Source organism: Lathyrus oleraceus, chromosome 1 (assembly GCF_024323335.1).
Source record: "Lathyrus oleraceus cultivar Zhongwan6 chromosome 1, CAAS_Psat_ZW6_1.0, whole genome shotgun sequence".
Classification (NCBI taxonomy): Eukaryota; Viridiplantae; Streptophyta; class Magnoliopsida; order Fabales; family Fabaceae; genus Lathyrus; species Lathyrus oleraceus.
This window is the reverse complement of record NC_066579.1, coordinates 275,733,032-275,751,818: the sequence shown is the minus strand read 5'-3', so window position 1 is coordinate 275,751,818 and position 18,787 is coordinate 275,733,032. Positions and strand designations below refer to the sequence as shown.

At 34.5% G+C, this 18,787-nt stretch overlaps 2 protein-coding genes across 2 annotated transcripts; one reads left to right on the top strand and one right to left on the bottom strand.

The window, feature by feature from the left end:
• The first annotated feature begins 1,851 nt into the window (after positions 1-1,851).
• LOC127103183 (uncharacterized) lies at positions 1,852-3,241 on the top strand. The gene is made up of 6 exons (XM_051040461.1): positions 1,852-1,859; positions 1,931-2,028; positions 2,100-2,164; positions 2,356-2,399; positions 2,701-2,778; positions 3,005-3,241. Exons 1-6 carry the CDS (start codon positions 1,852-1,854, stop codon positions 3,171-3,173), a joined length of 462 nt encoding a protein of 153 aa, XP_050896418.1. The 3' UTR covers positions 3,174-3,241.
• Positions 3,242-11,597: 8,356 nt separating this feature from the next.
• On the bottom strand, positions 11,598-13,753 carry LOC127130430 (molybdenum cofactor sulfurase-like). Its single transcript, XM_051059440.1, has one exon. It carries the CDS (start codon positions 13,675-13,677, stop codon positions 11,842-11,844), a length of 1,836 nt encoding a protein of 611 aa, XP_050915397.1. The 5' UTR covers positions 13,678-13,753; the 3' UTR covers positions 11,598-11,841.
• Between the last annotated feature and the right edge of the window lie 5,034 nt (positions 13,754-18,787).

The following is an 18,787-nucleotide window of genomic DNA, read 5'->3' as shown; positions in this document are numbered from 1 at the left end:
ATCTGGCCAAATCAAGCCCATCAAGATCAAATTCAACAATATTTTGAAAGAGTCAACAACACTACTTCCCTCCATGCCTGCCGGAGATGACACATGCCACCGCGTCGTCCATCACTCCTGGCGGCGATGGCCACCAAAACCAACATTGGAGCTGCCAAAATCTCCATCTACTCATGCTCTACCCAAATCCCTAGTTAATTTGATGCAATTGGACCTCTAAATACCTAACCTAAACCAATCATCCCAAGAACCCTAACACGAAAATCTCCAATTAAATTCTATCCTCACTGATTCAAAGCCCCAGGGATGAGGACTTTGAATCCTCTCATCATCCTCTACATATTGGTAACCAAAATTTGAAGAAAAGCGACATTTTTCATAATTACCTTGCCGAAGTTGTTGACGGCGATGATGACCTTCCAGGTAATGTCTTTCAAAGCTTGTTCCTTGTACTGGTCGCACTTTCTTATTCTCCTTGATTCTTCTTCTTCTTCTGGATTCAAAACCTGAGTGAATTGAGTGCTTTGGTACTGTGTGGGAGAAGTTTAGCACAAGTGAAATTGAAGCTCTAATGATGAGCTTTAATAGCTTTGGGATCATGCGTGTAGTGTGGAAGAGGGAGAAAATTCAGAGAGGATTGCTTAGGAGCTTAAGGGAATGATGCCAAGCCCTTGCAATGATGATGGAGATGATGATATATATGCACTAGGTCTGGAATAGAATAGGTTTGGAATAAGTTAGGAGTTGGTTTGGAGTTAGTTGAGATGAACTTAGTGAGTTTATTCTATTAACTCACTGAGTTGGCAGTTAGTTTGATGAAGTTAGTTACTTAGGTTAGGATGATTCTATTAGTGGCTGGTTGTGGAAGGTTGACTTAAGTGACATTTGTTGTGAAGCTTGATTGATGACATGTTGAACATGTTCCCTTTTTAATGCCAATTTGGTTAGTAACTTAAATTTAGGAAATGTTATGTTGTTATGTTGTTTTTTGTTCTTTGATGTAGTGTTATGTTAGGACCATTGTGCATTGCTGCAATACAAGTAAGTTTCAAGCATTGCAAGTTCACTGTGCTGGTTTGTAAAACCTGGTGCTGGCATGGCTTGATTACAGGCTTTGGTGGCTTGATGCAAGTTTGTTTGGCAATGGCTCCTATTTTACACATGTTGCAGGTTCAGCTCATGACTATGTCAATTGATTATGCTTGCCATGAGCTATGTTGAAACCTCCTGCCAGGCTAGAATTGGATGGTAACTAACATGAGCTTGTGGATGCAGGTTCATGATGGTTCTGTTGTATGATACAACATTGGCAAGCCATGTAATTGATGCCCTACTCAACTGTTGCAGGTGGTATGCTTCAACTGATTCAAGAAAGACAATACAATCTGGCACTCATGCTACAAAATAATTGCCAAGTTTTGACTTGGATCCCCTGGTGTGACAAGGATTTGAATTTCATTCTGTCATGGATTATTTCCAATTGGTATGGCGTTACTTGTTTTTTTTTTGTACAACCTGGTTGGTTGGTCTTCTTGTAGGTAAATTGTTGGTTGTTGATTCATGCAATGGTCTTGGTAATTCAATGGCAAGTTTTGTGGTTTTAGTTCCATGGTAAGTCAACACACTTCGTGGCTTGGCATTGATGATGCTTCTTGCTGGTTATGACCTTGGTTTGTAAAGTTGTTCTTTAGGTAAGCTTGTGGACTGATTGCATTATGAATGAACCATGTTAACCTTTATCCAATTTAACTGTGGTGTGGCATTTATGTAGTTTTGTGGTACAATGTTTGGTTGCACTGATGTTGCTGTTTGGCTGCAGGTCAGGACTTTAGTGGGATAGATTCTGGCATGATGACAGTGTAGGTCAGTGGTGTGTTGCTGCAGGATCAATTCATCATCGCAAATATACTAATTCTTCTCTTTGTTGCAGCGAGAAATCAGCTGTTAGTCACAACATCACATGGCTTCATCCTGTAGCTGCAAAACAAGTTCACATTCATGGAACCCTCGCTTCCTTCGCCGTTTCTGGTTCGTTTTTCTCTTTCTCGTTATTCTTTTTCCATTTTCACTCCCTCAATTCTCTCAATTACTACTTCCAGGAACTCCCGCTGATTGCACTTCTCTCGGAATTTCCAAAGCGCTCTTTCCTATAATTCTCGATCTGGTCATAACTCTTGTTCATATGCAGAAACTAATTTCAACTTATGTATCAAACTGTTGTTCAAAACTCTCACAGTTATTGGATGCTTCTTTCAATATTTCTTACCACTATTTTATAACTATTTCTTATCAACTTTATCTTAATCAACTAAAAAAAACACCTGACTTTTCATGTGCTTGTTTTTTTTTGAACAGGTAGTCAGTGGCATTAATAAGGGTAGCAACTGCGGCTATCATATGTATGTAGCACCATTTTCCTACCTATGTAGGAGTCTATACAAGAGTTTATTTATAAATTTTATCTCATGACATAAGCACTTATATTATTTAATGCTTAAATACACTTTCATTTGTAAAATTAACTTATCACATGTCCTTATCATCATTCTAAGCTATGAACATGATGATGATTCCATTTCCTTGGAATTTGAAGTGAACCTTGTATGATTTGCTCAATATTTCTTTTTGCTAAACTTGTGTCTCTAGTTGTTATCATAAACAGTTTTGTGTCTGTACCTGTTATGTCTAATTCCCTTTCAGTGTTTATTCAGGCACTGTAGCTGGAGCTCGAGAGGCCTTCTTCAATGATATCCCTTCTATCTCTATTTCATATGATTGGTATATTTGCAATATTACTAGTTCTATCTTGAATATTTGTTCTGAATTGATTTTGAACCAATTTATTAACTTATAATTGTAACTCATAACTCAGTGAATGTCTTGAGTAATAATATTACGGCTTACTGGCTTTATAAGTTTTTCCAGTAATCTTTAATTTATATCCTTCAACATCAATAGCTTTTCATTATCACGTTTCACTATTTGAAGTCTATTCCATGTCCAGGGTTGAAGGAAAGAGTAATCCACATGACTTTGCCCTAGCTGCAGGAGTTTGCATTCCAATCATAAGCGCTCTACTGGTTGAGATAAAGAATCAAAGTTACCCTGGAAGATGTTTTTTGAATATAGACGTGCCAAACAATGTTGCGAACCATAAGGTATATTGCAATTAGTTTTGCAACTTATATGTTTAGTTTGTGAATTAGAGTTAAATGGTTCTTTTAATTTAATATACATGGTAGGAAATTGTGGCATTGAATTATCCATGTTGTCTACCTCACCAAGGGGGGGATTAGAAAGCGCTTTAGGCAAAAGCGCTGTCTAGGGGGGGGGGGGCTTAGACAGCGCTTTTTGAAAAGCGCTGTCTAAGGTATACCTAAAAAAATTAAAATAGGAGGGTCTTAGAAAGCGCTTTTGGCCAAAGCGCTGTCTAAGGGGGTGGGGCTTAGACAGCGCTTTTCAAAAGTGTTGTCTAAGGTATACCTAAAAAATTTAAAATAAGAGGGTCTTATAAAGCGCTTTTGGCCAAAGCGCTGTCTAAGGGGGGGGGGGCTTAGACAGCGCTTTTAAGATTTAAAAAAGCGCTGTCTAAACCTTTAGCAGCGGAGGTTTAGACAGCGCTTTAAAGCGCTGTCTAAGGCTAAAAAAAGCGCTGTCTAAGGTCTTGTTTGTTGTAGTGGTAGGGGTGCTAATACCTTCCCTTCGCATAATCGGCTCCCGAACCCAAGATTTGGTTGCGAGACCTTGTCTTTTCCTTTCCTTTTTTCAGGTTTACTTCGAGCGTTTCCTTTCCCTCCTTTGGGATAAATAACGCACGGTGGCGACTGTTCTGTCATTTCTTTTTTGCGCCGGTTGTTTTTTTTCGCATTCTTTTTTCAGGTTGCGACAAAATGCTTCCTTTCAAGCTGATTAATAGTACTCGGATGCAACTAGAAATTATCCACGTTCACTGGTTGGTTGACAATAGTTAATTTGCCGGTTGGTGCATTTGCACCTCCGTAGTGACCCAACAGTCTTTCTAATGGCGGTGGAACATCAGCCATTATTTCGATCTATCTTTCAGAACCTGAATCTGAACCTGAATGAATGGAAGGTTGTTCTTCGTTTGATTCTAATCTAGCCAATCGAGCTTGTCTGAGTCTTGCCCGCAAGGTTCTCTCGATTTCTGCGTCAAAAGGAAAATCAGTTGAGGCCTTACCTCGCATACAAATATCAGACACAGATTAGTTGATATAATCGAAATAAATTATTAAAATAACGGAAAAATAAATTTTAGTTGCAGAACAAAAAAATTTCAATTGAGATAATTTAAACTTTATATTTGGCAATCCCCGACAACAGCGCCAAAAACTTGATCGGGAAAATAGTAAGTGTACTGTTTCTGCCGATGTAGTAATAATAGGGATGTTTCCCAAAGATCGATCTTGAGGATTGCACAGTAATATACGTGTAAATTGTTACTCAATTGAACAAAACTAATAGTTGGGGTTTTGTAAAAAGTCACTGTAAGAGAAAGCAAAATAGAATAAATATTTTCACAGTTTATAATAATATGCCAAGGATGGTGTATGAAAATCTCCTGTAATGAACCTTGAGTGTATATCTCCTTAATAATGAAAATTGTTTCAATTACCGGATCTTAAGATTTTTTCCCTCTAAGACCTCAGAGGGAAACCTTTAGTCATTCAATCTAACCTCTAAGTCCTTAGGCGATTATCACGAAACCAAGCAATTATAATTTAATCAAGAATAAACTGGTAACCATAGGGTATCCCTAGCCCTAGGTGATATCTACTATAGTTTCATTGTACAAAAACCTTAACAATTGCAATCCTGCTAATTGTTAACCATACAACAATCTTAATTTTTCTGATAAACAAAGCATTACAAACATTGCACAGTGAAATTAACAACAAATATCATATATTAAGGAAATTATCAATTCAGAGTCATTACACGATCAATTCAGGGACACCCCCTGGCATTGGGGGGTTTATCCTCTCATATTATTCAAATAAGATACATAATAAAAGTGAGACATTACAAAAGTATGGGAATTTCGTTGATCTTCAATCGCATCCGCTCTTGAAGGATCTCCGTTCTTCACCGCTTTTGACCGCTTCAATCTTTATTGTCTCTAATCTGTAATCATGAAAAGTCCTCTTCTCCGTATTCAAAAATCTCCTAAATAGTTCCTGATCACTAATTTAATGTAGCAAAAGTCCAAAATGCCCTTCGGGATCAGCCGTGCCAAAATACAGCAAAAACTGGAAAATGAGGTGTCCAAGCCAACACTGGCCGTGTCAGGCAACACGACATGCCGTGTTGGTTGTCTGGCATCCATTGCTTGACACGCCCCTTCAGGGAGCCTGACATGGGCACCCGTGTCAGCTCCCTGTTTTAGTTCCCTGACTCTCCTCTCCTGACACGTTCCGTGTTGGGCAACACGGGTGGCCGTGTCAGAGCTACTGTGATGTCCAATTTACTCTTCCAACGGGCCCGAAACGTCTAAATCCCTTGGAGATCCCTCTGGTATTCTTGCTTACACCTGAAACCAGTAAAACTACCACAAAGAGACATAAAATGGAGTATAATGATGCAAACCAAATATAATCAACAACTTGAAATAACAACGCAAAACATCTAATTTACTAAACAGAACGATAAAATAGGTAGACTAATGGGTTACCGACTTCGTGAAATTATACATGAATATGTACCACATAGTCCTTTGATAGAACCATATATTCAAAGATGCGGTTTTGGTACTCTACTCAACATAGTATCATACTCAGGTGACTACAAAATTATTCTTGCTTTGTTAGAAAGATGGAGACCCGAGACCCACACATTTCACCTTCCCGTGTACCATCACATTTAAGGACTACGTATGTTGTTAGGACTACGTATCGATGGTAAGGCCATAAATTGTAGAGTTAACCAAGATAACTCTATATGTGATGAATTATTGGATGCCTCTTTGTGTGAAGACACAACTACGAGAGAGACTTCTGGTCAACCTAGGGGTCAAGCTATTAATTTAGAATATCTTAAACAATATTATTCAAGTATAAAATTAAACGAAGAATCTACCGAGTATGAAAAGATAATTAAATTTCGGTGTTATATTATGATTTTATTTGGTAATTTTTTATTTCCTGAAAGTACTAATAATACGGTAAATATTATGTTTTTTCCATTGTTATGAAACATAAATAAGGTACGCACATATAGTTGGGGTTCAACTATTTTGTCCCATCTTAGTTGTGTAAAAATGCCAAAAAAAATACTTGTACATTTTATTCTTGCGCCTATTTTCTACAAGCATGGGGTTGATCAAGACTGTCGTCACTCGCCCCAGTCAACGACAAGCCATTCACATTCCCCGATGCAACAAAGTAAGTCTATATTTAATATTCTAATTTATTAGACTTTATACTACAACTAACTGTAACTGATATATTTTCAATCCTTTCGATCTAGGTGGCCAATTAAAGGGATGAACTACAACAGATGTCCCAAACACGCTGTAGTAGTCTATCACAATCTTTTAGACCATATTGGACCAGACGATGTATTACTACTAAACAACTCTACATTTGGTTTATAAAAAATTATCCAATTACATATCCTCTAATCATGTCATATTCTTGTACAATTTATCTAGAGGCCATATCTGGGTCTTGATCATCAGGTTAACCATGATGATGATGCAGTTTGAAAAGCAAAAACACCAATTATCTGGTTCACTACTGTGGATATGCACCAAAGTGACCATGTAAAACTACAGTTCGGCATGCAACAACAAATTCCAGAACCTCCGACGTGTTTGGGAGATTGGCATCAACAAAGAGTCGATGGGCAATGGGATTATTCCAATTGGAGACACTTCGCAAAAGAGAGGTATCGTCATTGGAGGAATCGACAACAACACATCTTAAACGAACCAATCATACATGGTGCTAGACCAACTCAACATTATATGGTATGGTTTAGGTCGGTTATAACGCCACAATTTATGTCTGAGTCAAGGTATTTGATTGATCCACGCCAACGAGCTTCGTCATCAAACGCCCAACAACAAATCCCCGCCCAACAACAATGTCAATCCACCCAAACCCAATGAATAACCTCACACCATCACCCTACCATCTACACCCAACCACCAAACACCTAACCTCGCAACCAATTCATGCCAGACACCCAGACTCAAAACCAGGAATCAAACCCTAACCATCAACAATCATACGTAGCCACCACAATAATATATAGCCTAGATGATTCATACGATTCAACACCATGCCATCATAGCCCCCCATCAATGAACACCCAAACATCCCATCACCATAACACTCAACCATTATTTGACTTTAGTACACCACAGGAACCATTGCTTCGTTTCTAAAACGATTCAATTTCCCAATTTGGGAAACCATACCGTCCATAATCCACCAAACTACAATGACGCAACTACGACAACATGGGCACCGAACTCAATTACAGAAGCGTCATTGGCAACAACTCCCCCCCCTAGATATTGGGGAGAAATGATGACAAATCTATCAAATATCGCTGAACCTTCCACCGGACCTTCACGCCAGCCACCATTGCATCATGTAAGCACTCAAAGACCCCAAACATCTCATAAAAATCATGGGAGACCTCAAAGACAAGCTAACACACCTGGATGTGGAATAAGGGGGCGTTTTAATCGGGCGGATCATTGATTTTCTTCAATTTCTATGTATTTTAACTTTATATTATAATATTATTTTTCATTTAATTATTTATAAATATAAAATCTAAAATTTTAAAAAAAACATCCAGCATACACTGATGTAATGTATGCATGCGCCAATGAATGTGGCTTCAAGGCATGCATGTGCCAAATCAAATGACGCTTATGCTCATTTGCAATGCATGCATACTTCTTACTAAGTGGCGTCTTTGTTCATTCGAAATTATATGCGTCAGTTCAACTGGCGCATACGTAATGAAATATGGTTATTTTCATAATTATTTTGAAAAATAGGTTATTTAGAATTTAAATTGAAAAGGATGGTTATTTTAAAAAAAATCAAGAGAAAAATATGGGAGGGAAGAAAAGAGAAAAAAATGTCCAAGACAAAGGCCAAGTGGTGCTCTTCCATTGGTCCAAATTTTTTTTACCATTTTCAAATAAGAAAAACATAAGTGGCTTATGGTGATTGGTTAATATTTTAATTCAAAAACAAATAGTCTTTTTATTTTTACTAATAATAATTAAAAATAAATAAATATAAATTAAAATCGAATCGAAAACACATAGAATTCTAAATAACTCTTCCAATTATTTTGGCAAAAGAACAAAAAAAAAACCTGAATAAAAATGAATAAAAACCTGACACAAAAATGGCCAAAAAATTAAAACAAATGCACTAAAATAATAAGCACGAAATAAACTTCTCATAAACTTATAGGTTTTGATCAAATTTCGATTAAAAATTGATCGATTAAAGTAGTGGAAATTAAAACGAGCATGCCAGATTAAACTATGCAAACCGTAGATTAAGAATACTGACGTCTGCAAGCTCGGTTTTGAAATTTTTCGCCCGCTAATTCTATGCACATTTGCAAATTAATTCAACTGTTCTGCCTGTAGATCCAAAAAACTATTTTGGTTGGTATTTTAAGCCTTACATGGAACAAAATGTATGATGTGATAAGTAGAAAAATGCAGATGTCTTATGAATGCATTGATTCACTGACTGAGTAATTGTGAATAGACAATCAGATGCAAATGAATCACTCTCGGATCATTTGCTTCTAATTCTCAAACACAATCATGACCCTACAAATGTTCAAATGACGATAACACTCTTAATTGTCACCCTCTAGACCTCTGAAACATGATGCAATAGAATTGACGATGCACATAGATTGAGAAGTCAAGTCTTTTGACTTTTTAATCAACATATGACTGAATGAACGTCATCAAGACCAGATAAAATTTCAGAAATCCTAACCTTTTATCTAAACTATGATGAATACTTTTGACTGAAATAATGTATGATAAAAAATGAAATTATTATGCTATGATGATGCGAGTGAAAAACTCATGGTAAAATTTAGGGTATGACAACGGCAAATTAGTCAGATGCATCAGAGAGAGGGAGATAAAGAAGAGGAATATAGAGTTCTCTTTCTTGTTGCATAACCAATGAGAAAACAATGTCAATGTCTGGTAAAGGAGTCATAAGAATTATCTGAGATTTGGTGGTATTGAACTTCTCATTGAGGCCTTTAAGAAAAAGGTTCACATAGTGATGAGTTGAATCAAAATTAAGTATTTTTGTTTATCGTATTCACATAAACTAGTGTGATATTATTGTCATTCAAATATATTTAAAAAAATTAAGTGAGGTGATTGTAAGATATCTATTTACGTAAATTAAAGAAATGTAACAACGGTAAATAATAAGAAAATTAACAAAGATATGAATTTGATGGGATTAGATTTCATTGCCCTATTTCGAATGTATATTCCTGATCAGTTATATAGATCCTATCTATTAATTAATATTATCATGTATCACTCATAAACATTATTTATGTCTAACAATGAGGTGGATTCAATAGTATTGTTTAATCGATGATTTCTCATCCTATTAACCAATATGGTAGAATTAAGAATCGATACTTTTAATGAATGGTAAATTCAAATCTATCTCTATAGTTTAGCATTTAATACATGATTATCTTAAATCTAAACTCAAAAGGTATTTCTCAATAACAATTCAAATCCATAAAGGTAAAAACAATGACAACAATGATAACCTCAATATTAATGAATAGCTAGATCATATATAACACCATGATCAAAAGAGATACATATGAGTACAGTTGATTACATCTAATCAGAGAGAGAGAGAGAGAGAGAGAGAGAGAGAGAGAGAGAGAGAGAGAGAGAGAGAGAGAGAGAGAGAGAGAGAGAGAGGAGGGTCGAGAGGGGGAGGGGTGGAGAGCTAGGTGGACGGAGAGAGAGAGAGAGAGAGAGAGAGAGAGAGAGAGAGAGAGAGAGAGAGAGAGAGAGAGAGAGAGAGAGAGAGAGAGAGAGAGAGAGAGAGAGAGAGAGAGAGAGAGAGAGAGAGAGAGAGAGAGAGAGAGAGAGAGAGAGAGAGAGATAGAGAGAGAGAGAGAGAGAGAGAGAGAGAGAGAGAGAGAGAGAGAGAGAGAGAGAGAGAGAGAGAGAGAGAGAGAGAGAGAGAGAGAGAGATAGAGAGAGAGAGAGAGAGAGAGAGAGAGAGAGAGAGAGAGAGAGAGAGAGAGAGAGAGAGAGAGAGAGAGAGAGAGAGAAGGAGAGAGAGAGAGAGAGAGCGAGAGAGAGAGAGAGAGAGAGAGAGAGAGAGAGAGAGAGAGAGAGAGAGAGAGAGAGAGAGAGAGAGAGAGAGAGAGAGAGAGAGAAGAGAGAGAGAGAGAGAGAGAGAGAGAGAGAGAGAGAGAGAGAGAGAGAGAGAGAGAGAGAGAGAGAGAGAGAGAGAGAGAGAGAGAGAGAGAGAGAGAGAGAGAGAGTCATTGTTATGGTAGCCTTGCACAAATGAGAAGAAAATAGATGAATTGGAATCAACGTTGATTTCTTGAATGATTGTTGCGTATCCACCTTAAATTTTTCTTGTTTTGACTTTTCCGCTTGTTTTCTTTGTGTTTCTAATCTTTGGAAAAATGAAGTCAAATTTTTGTTCTGTTCTGAAATGTATTTATATCAGTCCTAAAAACATAAGCTCACTTAGTGACAGATAGCTCGCTTAGAGAACTGACGTTTCTTCAATATGAAATTTTCTGTCACATTGGCTAGCTTAAAGAGAGATCTCGCTTTGATCTTGTCGTGTTATGCTAAGCAAGACTGCTATTTTAGAGCAACTTGAGCATTCTGACTTGCCTTGCCTTGCCTTGAGCTCACTTTGACTTGGCTAAGCGAGGCTGCTGAATTGGAGAACCTTGCTAAGTGTCAGTCAATTTGCTCGTGATAATTGTCTCTTCTTTGAATTCCATCCAAATTTTTGGCTTGTAAAATCCATTGAAGTCCTTTTCAAAGGAACACTTGGTTCACATGACCTCTACCAACTTCCTTATCTCCTACTAGAGGGAACAAATATTTCTCATCATGTACAAGCTGACAAGATCAGTCTTATTTTCATTCTATTTAGAACTAATAATACTTCTTTATGTGGTTAGAACATGAGTTCAATTTGCAGATATTTTTCCCCTAGAATTAAAATCAGATTTTGCTTTGTATTTTCTTGCTGCAACTTTCCCTTCAATGTCAGTTGTTTAGTTACTATGGACCTGGCTTAATTCATTTGGTAGTACAGAACTGTTACTATAGCAAATCCAGTTCTAAACATGGAAACAAGGAATGTAAGTATATAAAGAGAAAAACGCGTCATTATATTCAAATCCATTATCACTTTCACATTAACATTCTCTCTCACTCACTTGAGTGTTAAAAGTGTTAATCTTGCAAAAGTCCCTTCAGCACTGCACCGGAGGCACAAATTCATCCCAACGAGGCATTACCTCATCATTAAATCATTCCGTCAATCATTTCTAGTTCTGAATTGAACAATAATCAACATAGTTTCTGATCTCATTAAACAAATGAATGAATATGATCCTCAATGAATCAAATTTCCTGATACATGAAATTTCATCAAAATTCAAACTCTATAGACTCCCCTAATACAAACAATCCAAAAGAATGAAACATAATAGAACTTAAACCAATGTTGTCAATCACAGATCACAGAAAATAGCGCATCGTAGAACAATAGTGCTATAGCGTCGCTATTTGAAAACAATGATTTAAACTTCAACTGTTTTCTGATTGAGAGCAGTATATCTCCACCTCTCCTTCTCAACAAAATCAGCATCAAGAAACCTAGCAACAAAACACCACAGCTTATAGACATCTTCAAAATTTGCCAAAAAGCCTAATGCAGCAGTAACAACACTTATTCCATCTTTTTCCTTTTCTTTCTTTTTTTCATCTCCATACTTATCTGCAAACCATATATGATGCAACAATCCATAGCTAATCGAAATACTGCTTCTGTCAGCAAGCTTCTGAACAAGAACAGGTTCAACTTTTTCGCCTTTCCAATCGAATACATTGAATGCAATTGCTGGTCCTCTATCAAATTTAACTTTTGGACCGTAAATCTTCACTAGAGGAACACCTTCTGTGTTAGGATGCTTAAGCTTCGACATCGAATTCACCAACCAGTTAATCAAATACCTCGCCCGATCGTTAATCAGTATCAATCCTAATGAATCAACTTGGTCTAAACACTTGCATTCAATATCAAAGTTTTCGTTTTTCTCACTTTCTTTAACACCCTTTTGAAGGATTTGAACTTTCTTATCATCCACTTCCTCGATTTCGAACCTTTGCGATGGTTTTGACTCTTCATATTGATCTATGATCTTAATCTCAGATGCTTCTCCTTTCTCAAATTTTGCAGCTAAAGATGTCAAATAAAATGGTTCTTCTTGTCGATTTTTTTCTGGTACAAGATTTACTATTCCGACAGACGAATTTGTTTCCAACATAGAAATCGAAGTTTTCTTGATGAAAAGGCAACCGAATCCAGAAGGGTTTTCGCCAAAAACTTTATAACAAGAACAGATAAGAAAATCAGGCTGAAAAAGCGAAAGACCGAAACAATCCATATCCTTTGATCCTAATGCACAAGCATCAACCAAAACATTCCAACCATTCTCTTGTGCTATACTAATCCAAATATAAGGATACCTCGATCCCGTTACTCTCGAATGAAGAGGCAAAACAAAAAGACCCTTCATGTTCTTCTTCTTCTTTCTTTTACTCACAATCATTTTCCTCAACTTTGTTGACTGAATTCTTAGCCTTGGCCATGAAAACTCAGCAGACATAGCTTTCGCTCCTCGTTTTTCCGACGAACTAATCATCGCTTCAATCGCTTCGCTCTCGTGGTCATAAACTGTTAAAAGCTTTCTACTCTTTTGGAAATTATAACAATCTGCTACAAGTTTGAAAGCTGATGTTCTATTAGCTGTGAAAACCATGAAGTAATCATTTTCTGATATATTAAGGTAATTCATGATTCTTTTTCTCATTGCAGACTCAAATTCGGAATCTTTTCCACCATGAAGAAGTAAAGTCTTCAAAAATCCAGTCTTGCAGGAGATACTAAAGAAGGGCATATGCATATCAGTAAACCGAGGTAAATAATCTTGTGTCTTTTGATGAACCGAAAGTTCAGTTTTCGACGAATCATGAACATGATGTTGCATTTGAGAGTAAGAAAAAAGACCAATACCGATATAATCAAGACAAGTATGATTAGAAAACGAAAGATGAGAGTATTCCTTAGCTCTAACATGATCAACCTGTTCTGTCTCGGAGTATTGAGGATAAACCTTGTTGAATTCAATGAATGATTCTTGAAGAGATGGAAGAGATTCATGGTTTGTGAAATGAGTGTTTGGAAAGATTAAGGATGTTGTTGAGGATGCAAAAGTGTGACGACATTCTGATGAACTGTTTCTGTGTTTTGGTGATTTTGTGGTTTGAGAATTTGGTGAGGTGAAAATTGAGGTTGTGCAACAACATTGTTGAGGACATGTTTGTGGAGATTCATTTTGGTTAAGGATATCCATAGTTTTTTTAAGGTTTTTTTTCTTCTGTTTTTTTGAGGTTAAAGATAAGTGTTGTTTATATGTATTAGTAGTTTATAAATATTATATTTTTCTATCCAGCTAATGAATTTCTTGATTTTTCTGCAAACCGGCATATAAGAAAAAATGCACATAAAAAGCCAATTTTTTAAAAATTGGCAAAGTGATAAAGGTATTGGATTATTGTTTTAGGGTCGAATCATTCCATCATATATCAAACTGAATCATTAAATTGGATTAAATTGAATAATTGATTAAATAAATAGATCTTTATAATAAAATTCATATAGATATTACAACAATCTAATCAATAATCTGTATGACATGTACATAAATTTTAAAATTTTAAAATTTCAAAATATCATAATTTTATAAATTTATTTTTTAAATTCAAAATTTAAATATAATTATCACATATAAAATAATATAGAATATAAACTAAAATAAGTATTGAACATAGTCTAATTGCAAAATAAATTAAATAACAAAATAACTACAATGTCTATCCATTTAATTTAAATAAAAGAAAGTTGTTCCAAATATGTTTTTGAATAAGATTTATTTATATTTTAAATTTTTTAATTATTAAAACGATGTCGTTTTGTCTAGAAAAAATTAAGCATTAATCTGTCGATTTTCCAAACTTGTTGATTCACTTATTCTTCCCGATTTTTTATGAATTTTAGCATGTTCTCAGTGATTCAATAGTTTATCCGATCTAGGAATCAGACCAAACCGATGACTTATCTGATTCTCGATTTAACCAATTCAATCGATCGATCCGATCTGATTTTTAAAATACTGTTTTATGCATTGAAATATTTCTATTATTTTCATGTTCTTTTTTATTTTATTTTTAAATTAAATTTTATTTATATGTTATTTTTTAATTTTAATATAATATAAATATTTTTGTGTCAATATATTTTTAATTATTTATTGTAGATAAAAAAATTAATGGAATAAAAATATCAGTTGATTAAATGTTATTTTTAACTATAGTATAAAAATACAAAAGGAATTTTTAAATTAATTAAATTTACTAATTTTAATGATATAATGTTAATGACCATAAAGTCTTTTAGAATAAAATATGAATTAATATTCTTTTTTAAACTTTGAATGTTTAAGCATTATAATTATGTTTTGAAACTTTAGGTTTTTCAGAAATAGAAATCTAAGACATATTTAACAATATTCATTTCAAATATATCTTCAAATATAATTAAAACTATTTTTTATTTCCAAGATTATTTTGTGTAACATTTGTATGTAATTATTGCAAATTTCATGGTCTTGATTTATAATTAAAATTGAAAAGAACTCTTATTTGTAATTTTTTGGAAAAAAAACTCTTTAATGTGCGTTTGCAATGTGTTGTTCTCTTATTAAATTAACTTTTTTAATCATAAAAATATAAAATATATAATAATGATTAGAATATAAGTATTTTAGTCTTGTTAATTTAATTCAACTAATAACTGTATAAATATTAAATTACAAAATTGAACTCGCAATATCTCATTTAAAAGAAATGAAATCTTATACACAATAGAGAGAAAAAATAGAATTTTTGCTCATTAGATCAATAGATCGAAAAAGAAAGAATATGCATAGATGATTTTTATACACAATTAGACATCAATTAAGTCATTCTTTAATTCAATCAAAGTTTTGGAATTTAGAAAATAGTTATTTTTTGTGTTTGTATGGAGGTGGCCAAATACGGCATTGTAAGATTCACCAAAAAATGTCAGCTATAACAATGTGGACTTTGTCTTCCATAGTTTGCAAGGTTGACCAATTAAAATGAAGAGTTTATTGCCACTAGCCAATCATTCTTGAATTTTCCAACTTTGTTTGATTGTGATCCAGTATTATACTTTTAAAATTATTCCTTCAAAACGAACTATACTCCCTCCTTTCTTTTTTAAGTGTCATTTTTTGACTTTTTACACATATCAAGAAAGATAATCATTCTTGTTACTTTTTAAACAATAATTCTCCTTTTACCTATAATACCCCTAATTAAATACTACATTCGTTTTACTTTTCCTCTCTCTGTAATAATTACATATGGGTAATTTTGACAAGAGTGCATTTAATACTATCTTGAACTTTGTAATAGACAATTAAAAAGAAACAAAAAATTTATCAAGAAAGTGACACTTAAAAGGAACAGAGGGAGTATTTTTTTACTATGTTATCTTTTAGTTCTGTGTAATCTTTGATGACATGATGAATCGTAATATTTCATGTTTTTTTATTGATTTTATTTAAAAACAAAGTTTTTTTTAAGAATTTGAGTTCAAATCCAAGGTGATGTAATTTTATTGGATTTTCCTTATCTTTCTATCAAAATTTTAACTATCAAAACTATTTTGTTAACGCACATACTATAGAATAGTTAGGTAGAATAAATGATAGTTAGGAAGTTAGTTATGTAAGTTACAAAAGCATAACTAATTTTTACCCTTTGCATGTTGTGTACAAATATGAAAATCATAGGCTTTACTCATTAATATGAAATAATCATTCAACAAGGTAAGCTTGATCTCCCTCACATCATGCTTCACCATGAATATATTCATCCATATCATGAGAGTTTTCTCATCAAACATGGTATCATAGTATAAGGGGACCGTAAAAAAAATCGTTGCATCATTCTCTTTCTTTCACCATCATCATCTTGTTCAGCACAAATCTTCAATTTCAAAGAAACTGAAATCTTCTTCTTCATTGCGTTCAACAAGGAGGTTTTATTTTCAGAGAAACTGAGCTCCTCTTTACAATCATTGATTTTTTTTCCAAAGAAACTGAAGTCACAGTTGTAAGAAATAATTGCAACCAAACTACATTGATCAAAGCTTCAAAGAAGCTTCCTTTTCAACATTCATATCATATCTCCATTGGAATTCAGAGAATCAATAATGGTGAATCTTGAAACTTCACCACAAGGTCTGCAACATGAAGTTCATACTTCACAAACTACGTCAAAAGTCATGGCATTTACAGGTTCAAAAAAAACATTTGCTCCATAACTCTCAATTAAACTTTAAGAAAGCAACTTTCTATTATGGTATCAACAAGTTAAAGGTGTAAGTTTGTCAGACAAACTCAACAAGATTGTTGTAAACCATCGAATTCCACCAATGTTCAAAATTGAAAATGATCATATGGAAAACATTGTATTTGAATCTTAGAGGGAGTGGATTGTGTAAGATCAAGCCTTGTTCACTTGGTTGTTGTCAACAATCTATGAACTTGTGCTTCCTAGAGTACTCTCATGTGAACACGCATATGAGGTTTGGGATAAAGTACACTAGTATTACAATGCTCAAATGAAAGCATGTGTTCATCCACTTAGTGCAGAGTTAAAGATGAGCAAGAAAGGAACCAAAACAATCTCCGAATTTGTTCTTTGCATCAAAGCTATTGTAGATTCACTCGCTGCTATTGAAGGTCCAATCTTGGAGTGTGATCCAATTTATTCAATACTTCAGGGACTTCCTGAAGAGTACAATCCTTTCATCTTGATGGTACATGGTAAGACTGGTCCAATGGACATCTATGAAGTGTAAGGCTTGTTGTATATTCAAGAAGATCAACTTGACAAAAATCGTCAAGAACTTGATGCCTCTATTGCCACGACAATATTGTTCAAGTTGGGGTTCATAATCAGTCTATCAAACCTGCTAATTCTGGAGGCTTAAGTCATCATTCACATGGTAGAGGGAAACCTTCTAGACGAAGAGGTCGAAACTGATCAAACTACACAACTGGAAATCGTCCAACATGTCAAATTTGCAACAAGTATGGGCATGCACTGATGGATTGTTGCCATAGGTTTGATGAATAGTTTGAACCTACAACACCAGCACAAGCCACTACCTCCACCAGCATAAATCATGCTTAAGAAGGAAACAAGAATCAATTAGTTGCACCAACAAATGCCTATCTTTCTCATCAGGATTCTTGTAGCTATCTAAGGACTTGAGTCTCAAGCATGGTTTGCAGACTCAGTTGCATCTCACCATACAACTTCTAACCCTTCAAACTTGAAATATATTAAATCATGTGTTGTACCAAATAAAGTAGTTATTGAAATTCTTATAGCTTAGAAGTTCGAGGAGTGGGAAACACCAATTTTCAATCATATCTTGTGTCAACTTCCTGCTTACAATTAGCAAATCTTTTACATGTGCCCAAAATAACTAGAAATCTCAATTCAGTTTCAAATTTTTCCAAAGATAACCAAGTATATTTTTATTTCCATCTTAATAAATTCTTTATGAAATCTCAGGCATCTAACCAAGTATTGTTTAAAGGTTTCCTAGATGAAAGTAGGCTATATTGCTTCAACAATATGAATGTGTAATCTTCAAGGTGTAACCTGAAGCACAAGGCATATAATGTAAGTCATATAGTTAATGTAAGCCAAAGATAACCAAGTATATTTTGAGTTCCATCCTAACAAATTCTTTATGAAATCTCAGACGTCTAACCAAGTATTGTTTGAAGGTTTCCTAGATGAAAATGGGCTATATTGCTTCAACAATATGAATGTGTAATCTTCAAAGTGTAGCCTGAAGCACAAGGCATATAATGTAAGCCATATAGTTAATAGATTAGTAGTTTCAAATAAGCATGTAACTACTGATAAACTATATAGTCTAGGCTTGGCTAAAATTTCCATGTGGCATGCTTGGTTATGCTCATTCCAAATCCATTCATAAAGTGTTGAACATGTGTAAAGTTTCTGTCAATAATAAAGAAACTCTTGATTTATTCCATTCTTGTTGTCTTGGAAAACCTCGCAAATTATATGCACCATTATCCAAAACCAAGCACATTATTTTGTTTGAACTTGTCCATATTGATTTATGGGGATCATCACCTACACCTTCAAGCAATAAATACTCTTATTATATTGCTTTTATTGATTCTTTTCCTAGGTACACTTAGATCTATTTACTCAAGCATAAAAGTATGAATTAAGTGCATTAAAGTTATTTCAAATCTATGTGTCTACTCAGTTCAATGGCAAGATCAAGGCAATACAATCATATTTTGGTGGTGAATTCATACATTT

Excerpts from the sequence above, each read along its gene's own strand:
- LOC127130430 (XM_051059440.1), bottom strand. The coding sequence starts at position 13,677 with ATGGATATCCTTAACCAAAATGAATCTCCACAAACATGTCCTCAACAA.
- LOC127103183 (XM_051040461.1), top strand. Across the intron at positions 2,165-2,355 it reads TTCCTATAATTCTCGATCTG|GTAGTCAGTGGCATTAATAA; the intron begins GTCATAACTCTT and ends TTTTTTGAACAG. Across the intron at positions 2,779-3,004 it reads ATCTCTATTTCATATGATTG|GGTTGAAGGAAAGAGTAATC; the intron begins GTATATTTGCAA and ends TTCCATGTCCAG.